The 7,269-nt window shown below is 42.6% G+C and overlaps 1 protein-coding gene across 2 annotated transcripts in view; it reads left to right on the forward strand.

Moving 5' to 3' along the window:
* The first annotated feature begins 3,892 nt into the window (after positions 1-3,892).
* The window catches only part of hmgcs1 (3-hydroxy-3-methylglutaryl-CoA synthase 1 (soluble)), an 8,960-nt gene continuing 5,583 nt past the window's right edge, over positions 3,893-7,269 (forward strand). Inside the window, exons 1-4 of one of the 2 annotated variants that reach the window (XM_069682198.1) lie at positions 3,893-3,974; positions 5,263-5,711; positions 6,190-6,315; positions 6,785-6,949. In XM_069682198.1, the coding sequence (XP_069538299.1) occupies positions 5,264-5,711; positions 6,190-6,315; positions 6,785-6,949 (739 nt within the window). In that variant the 5' untranslated portion in view covers positions 3,893-3,974; position 5,263. Of the gene's footprint in view, positions 3,975-5,159; positions 5,712-6,189; positions 6,316-6,784; positions 6,950-7,269 lie in introns of both variants that reach the window. The other variant, XM_069682197.1, reaches the window with a different exon arrangement.

Raw genomic sequence — 7,269 nt, forward strand, 5'->3', positions numbered from 1 at the left:
GTAGGTTATTACAGGTGATAACAGGTGATTACAGGTGATTGTAGGTTATTACAGGTGATCACACGTTATTACAGGTGATTGTAGGTTATTACAGGTGATCACACGTTATAACAGGTGGTAACAGGTTATTACAGGTGATCACACGTTATAACAGGTGATCACAGGTTATTACAGGTGATCACACGTTATTACAGGTGATCACAGGTTATTACAGGTGATCACACGTTATAACAGGTGATCACAGGTTATTACAGGTGATCACACGTTATAACAGGTGGTAACAGGTTATTACAGGTGATCACACGTTATAACAGGTGATCACAGGTTATTACAGGTGATCACACGTTATTACAGGTGATCACAGGTTATTACAGGTGATCACACGTTATAACAGGTGATCACAGGTTATTACAGGTGATTGTAGGTTATTACAGGTGATAACAGGTGATCACGTTATTACAGTTGATTACAGGTGGTAACAGGTTATTACAGGTGATCACAGGTTATTACAGGTGATCACATGTTATTACAGGTTATTACAGGTGGTAACAGGTTATTACAGTTGATTACAGGTGGTAACAGGTTATTACAGGTGATAACCAGTTATTACAGGTGATCACAGGTGATTGTAGGTTATTACAGTTGATTACAGGTGATAACCGGTTATTACAGGTGATTACAGGTTATAACAAGTGATTATAGATGATTACAGTTGATAAAAGGTTATTACAGTTGATTACAGGTGATAACGAGTGATAACAGGTTATTACAGGTGATTGCAGGTTATTACAGGTGATAACAGGTTATTACAGGTGATAAGGGGTGATAAGTGATTACAGGTGATTACAGGTTATCACTGTGATGAGAATTAGTAAGACAGAGCTCTGTGGACTTTTTTTTCTTAATAATTTAATCAGTGTTTAGATTGTCAGGTGACAATGACATCATCCTTATAATCAATTAAAGATAGGTCAGTGAAAGGTAGGGGTGTTTGTAGTAAAGATGAAATCAGTTCAGGTCAAAGGTCAAGAGGCCTGATGAATGTGACGATCTCTCTTCAGCTCGTCGTCTGATTAACGACACAGACGGACTCTCTTTGTTCAGCATTTCTCATTATAACATGTTTAATACTTTTTTATTGAATGTCTCTAAATTCATGTTTAACAACGAATAATGAAGAACTCTGCTTCTGTCCGTTTTTGATGTTTAAGTTTCAGCAGAGACTGTCAGAACCCACAGAGGTTGGCTCAGGTCAAAGGTCAGCTCGGATCACATTTGAACTTTGAGTTCAATATGACACTGAAAGGAGATGAAGAGACGTATGTTTAAAATAAATAGCAGCATTTGTAATGATTAATGGACACAGTGATGTTTCGGGGAGATGAGACGAGCTGAAGGTGAAGTTCACTGAGGAAGAGCGACGTGTTTATGGACAGAAGATAAATAAATGTGTTCAATACAGAAACTGGTGTAGTGCGAACACCTCTGAATTATATGTCTAAAATTCACATTTATCACATCTACAGTTGTGAGTCACTCATAAACATATCTGTTTATAAAATATGTGAGTTTACACATCAAAGTGCAAACCTACAACATTAAACTGTGGACACATGAATGCATCAGAATCCTAACATGTAGTTGTATAGCCTCCCACTGTAAGTCTGTCTTACTGTAGGTGTGATAGAGGTAATGCCTCTGGGATGCTGGTTGGCTCCTGGGAACAGGGACTCTGGTCAGGGAGCAGGTGCAGAGAGTTTAATCCAAAAGCACTTTAATGAGGGTGTCTCATGCTCTGTACCTGACTCAATGACGTTGCGATCTGTGCGTATTTCCGCGCACGGTCCAAGTATAAAGTTCGTCTCCACATGCTGTCACATGTCCACATGCTGTGTACTTCAAATATTTCAATGATAAACACAGAGGTGTGGAGGAGCATCAGGCTTCATGATCAAACAGTTTAATTTCACGTCAGTCCGTACTCCCTCTGAGCGCCTGCGCAGCAGCGCTCCCTCTCTCTGTGCTGTGAGTCCGCTTCACAGTTTTTTGTATTATAGTATGATGTGTTTTAAAGTCTTATTATGATGCATAATGGAATTGACCAACAGGAATTTCATTTCAGAATCATGTTGGGTCAACAGTCTTATATTATATATATATATATATTAAATATTATAAATAGATGAAAAATGCAGGATTTGTTGCCAGGTCCGCATTTTTCCAGCGTAATTAGGCTACTATTGAAGTGTTGCTGCGGCCCCTGTGCGAGGCCCTTTAGAGGCGCGAGGCCCTGCAGGTTTTTTTCTGTGAAAAAAGCATGTGCGGGTTTTGACCCTGCCCTTCAAAGAATTGGAATCATGAATCGTTAAAATCCAAATGATGCCAAACCCTATTCATGACTACTTTTACTTTTGGTATATTGCTATATTTTGATGCTAATACTTTTGTACTCACTTCATTAACGTCTTTAATGCAGGACCTGTAGTAGTATTTCTACACTGTGGTATTTGTACTTTTATCTGGGTATGTAATGGTAGTATACAACAAAGTAAAACAGAATATGCAACAGTAGTTGTGTACAGTAGTAGTTACCTTACTTCTTCTAGCACTGCTTTTGATACTATTATAATTGATATTAGAATTATAGATAAAACTTGAGCACTTTATTAAGTACAATGTTCAAAGATGTAAGGCATCTTTGTTTTTAGAATTCCCAGAATTCTCTTGGGTCCCAGACGCTGGAGTCCCAGACTCCTACTGTTGCAATATTTGACCTTCGCCTTACCTTCGTAATTAAACATTGATTAAGCTACAAGAATGAAGTAATAGGGTAAAGTATAAGATCAATTAAAAGTAAATAGATATTAGTTAAATTAAAAGAAATGATTTACAAAATATAAGAATAAAAGTTGCAGTGCAGATAAATAATTAAAATAGTTATTAAAATAATGTAACAAAGGCAGCTGTGAACAGGTGAGTCTCTAGCCTTGATTTAAAAGTGTTTCAGCAGACCTGCATGTTTCTGGGAGTTTGCTCCAGATATACAGAGCATAGAAACTGAACGCTGCTTCTATGTGTTTGGTTCTGACTCTGGGGACAGAAAGCACACCTGTCCCGGACGACCTGAGTGGTCGGGATGGTTCGTAATGTGTCAGTGGATCACAAATGTAATTTGGCGCTTGACCATTCAGCGCGTTGTAAACCAGCAGTAGTATTCTGAAGTCTATTCTCTGACAGACAGGGAGCCAGGAAAGGCCTCAGTGATGTGATCTACTGTCCTGGTCTTACTGAGGACTCTGTCAGCAGCGTTCTGAATCAGCTGCAGATGTCGACTCAAAGGCTAAAATAAAAGTTACTGCTGAAGGTTTCTGACTTGTGGCCATGTCTGTATGAAACATTTCAAGTTGTGTAGACTGAATTATTCATCATTTATAAAATATAAAGTAAATAAAATATTCATACTATGCAGAATGTATACTTTAAGTGTATATATCATCATCAGTATTTATTAGAATAGGAATACAGTGCTGTGTTAGTACCTGAGCACTGACGTCATCGCCGTTAATGATATGCAGATCATATTAACGGCAGGACTGTATGAATGAATGCCCGTGGTATCCATGGAAACGCCGCTGCCCAGTGTAGTGTGTCTGCCGCGCCAGGAATTACGGCTTCACTCTGATTGGCTGCATCTACTCACCAGACATCGTACACATCACGCCATTGGACGGCCGATACGGCTCCGGCGCGTGGTGGTGGTTCCTATCCTCTGATTGGCCAGAAGCGTGCGGGACTTGCTAGCGCGCATGTCATCTGTGAGCTGTGATTGGATCGGAGGCCAGGTGCTGTAGTGAAGGGTGGACGCTGCTCTGTCACCGTCAGATATAAATACACTTCCACCGGACAGGGGCAGATTTACACAAACAACACGGGGAACTAACTTTTACCGTCACCGGAATTACCGTAACACACAGGTAGGAAACTTAACCAACACACCGCTGCTTCAGATGTGTAATATCGACCTGTCATGTCTGGTAAACATAAGAACTGTTAGCTCGGGGTTTGCTAGCTTAGTCACTTGGCTAACAAATTGCTAGCATAGCTGTTATAGAAGTATCATAAGACACATGTGAGCTAATGCTAAATGAAGCTGCTGCTGTGGGTCAGCACAGCATCCCTATGAGCTGTACCGGGAGCGGGTCCGTCAGCTAAGTGGTCCGGGTAGAAATCTTACTGTGCTGTTATATGTATTAAAACCAAGCTAATTCTGTTTCATCAACATATTCATTTATCCAATTATAATGTTGGTTTAAATTAAGGCCACACACTAACACTGTCGGGTAAAAAAACAGTCTGTTCTTAGTTAGTTAACCCTTCAGTGACAGGCTGACGGATTTCTGCTGCGGACATAAACGACTTAACGTTAACTGCCAGGATATCCCGGCGTTGCCCTTTCCCCCAGTTAGCTCTTCTGAGTTATCCTTATCTGCGCACGGTCTCCAAAACCAAGCAGTATTCAAGAAGCTAACAGCTAGCTGCCAAAGTTCAGACCTAAGAGATGCTACATAAACCTCGTCAGTTTACGGCACTTCTGTGCTCGCTGTCTGTTTTGGTTGCTAACCCTAACCCTTAAGTTAGTTTGGCTAACTTGCTTTATAAAGGTGAAGTAAAGCAGGCAGGTTACTTTATCTCAACCACCACAGAAAGTGTCATACTGCTGAAGTTAGCCAACATGCTAGCTGGTCCATGTTCTCAGTAACCTTGCCAGGTAGCCTAAATTAGAGAACCAATGTTAGCTGTTATAACTGTAAGATAACAGTGGAACCCTGGCTCTCATTATGCCTTATGATACCGAACATATTAATGTAATAATATATTTATTAAAGTCTGATATTAAACTGCAGCGTTATTAGCTCGGTCCTAGTTAGCTATAAGGTTAACAGCTGTTTCATAAAGGCACGGTGTTCTGCTTCATCATGTTATTGTGTCAATATGATTCTGTAATGTATTATATTAAATAATAATAATAATAATAGTAGTTATTCATCAAACGGTCAGAAGGATGAGCTTTGTCATTTCTTAAAGTTCAGGTTTGGGGAGCTGTTGGTTGCTTTGAAGTGTGTGTGTGTGTGTGTGTCTCTGTGTGTCTGTGTGTGCAGTCACGGGCGTTGCAGGGACCTGGTTAATCACTGTAGTATCTGTAGTATCTACATGATGAGCTGGATAAGATGCTGACATGAACCCTCCTCTTGACCCGCTCAGGATGCCTGGATCAGCCCCGATCAGCTGTTTGGGACCATGGCCCAAAGATGTGGGCGTCATTGCCATGGAGCTGTACTTCCCCTCTCAGTACGTGGACCAGGCGGAGCTGGAGCAGTTTGACGGCGTGACGGCAGGTAAATACACCGTGGGTCTGGGTCAGGCACGGATGGGCTTCTGCTCAGACTGTGAGGACATCAACTCTCTGTGCCTGACGGTGGTTCAGAGGCTGATGGAGAGGAACAACCTGTCCTACGACAGCGTGGGCCGACTGGAGGTCGGCACAGAGACCATCATTGACAAGTCCAAGTCGGTGAAGACGGTCATCATGCAGCTCTTTGAGGACTCTGGGAACACAGACGTGGAGGGCATCGACACCACAAACGCCTGCTACGGTGGCACAGCGGCTCTCTTCAACGCCGTCAACTGGGTGGAGTCCAGCTCCTGGGACGGTGAGGAACAACACACCTGTGTTCATGTACAGGTTTTTTAAAAATGTATTCATAAATTATAACTCTGTAAAATATCTTCCCTAGTTTGTCAGAGGTTTACCATGCTGCAGAAATAGTCCCTCTGCAGGCGGTGGAAACTGATCATGGCTGCCATGTGTGTTCGATAAATGAGATCAGGGTTGTTTTTTAGCTGATCTGAACTTTTAGACTTGTGAAGATAAAATCCTGTCGATAAAGATCATCCACATGTTTAAACTGTTTCCCTACTCAGCAGCAGCGTGACACGATCAGAATCACAATAGAACAAGTTTCAGTCAGCTGATCACATGATCACATGATCACATGATCTGTTCTATCAGATAAAAGCATCACACTTCATCAGACCCTCACACAGCGAGTCTGTGTGAGTGTCTGCTCTGGACAGAAGTTTGTATCAGTGAGTATTAATCCTCCTCCGCCTCCTGCTTCCTGTCTGCAGGTCGGTATGCGTTGGTGGTAGCGGGGGACATCGCCGTCTACGCCACAGGAAGTGCCCGACCTACAGGGGGCGCTGGAGCAGTGGCCATGCTGGTTGGGCCGAACGCACCGCTGGCCTTTGAACGAGGTCAGTGAGGTGATAACTGTGATCTATTGATCTATTGATTACACCCCACTTATCTGTTACTCATCTGATCCCATCATCGTCTCTGTATCGGCTGATTCAACCTCCTCAGGTGTTCAGACAATAATCGATATATTAGAACTCTGAACGTGTTAATGTTATGTTAATAATGTGTTTATTATGTGTTGAACATCTCAGTACCTGAAAGTAGGTCAGTCGTTATAGCAACATTTATGTGTCTCTTACAGCAGAGCAGCTCTCATGCATGAAGTCATACATGGAGTCATATTAATAATAATTTATTTAAATAAACCAGTCATACAGGTAATTTAGCTCAAGGTGCTTTACAAATAGGACTGTGTGCTCAGTGAAGACAGTGTTCTTTCTGTATAGAGGAGGTCAGACATGTTGAGTCCTACTCGCTGCACACAGAGGAACCTGCACTGTGTGAATGTAGCTGCTGTGTCTGCAGGTCTGAGAGGGACCCACATGCAGCATGCCTATGACTTCTACAAGCCGGACCTGGTGTCAGAGTACCCGGTGGTGGACGGGAAGCTGTCCATAGAGTGCTACCTGAGTGCTTTGGACCGCTGCTACTCCGTGTACCGCAACAAGGTCCAGGCTCAGTGGCAGAGAGGTGAGTGTGTCACAGCTCCATGGAGGCTGCTTTTAGACTCAGTCAGGCTGCATGTGGTCACAGAAGCTCTGTGTTTGAGTGTCGGGTGTAAGGCACGTTCAGGGACCGCTGGGATAATGGTGTAATGAGTTAAGAGGCTTGAGGAGGTTACCTGCCTGCTGCTAAGAAGTTAACCTGAGTTCAGAGAGCATGAAGGGAGCTGAGCCTTTAACCTGATGTGTGTCAACATGTTTGATATCTGAGAACATAAAGACACTTCATAAAGCTCGAGGGTGCAGCTCTGCTCTCTTCATATGACTCAGCACGTCTGCTCTCTGACA

Source organism: Semicossyphus pulcher, unplaced genomic scaffold (assembly GCF_022749685.1).
Source record: "Semicossyphus pulcher isolate SPU_LCO1_2020_fin unplaced genomic scaffold, fSemPul1.0.p SCAF_52, whole genome shotgun sequence".
NCBI lineage: Eukaryota > Metazoa > Chordata > Actinopteri > Labriformes > Labridae > Semicossyphus > Semicossyphus pulcher.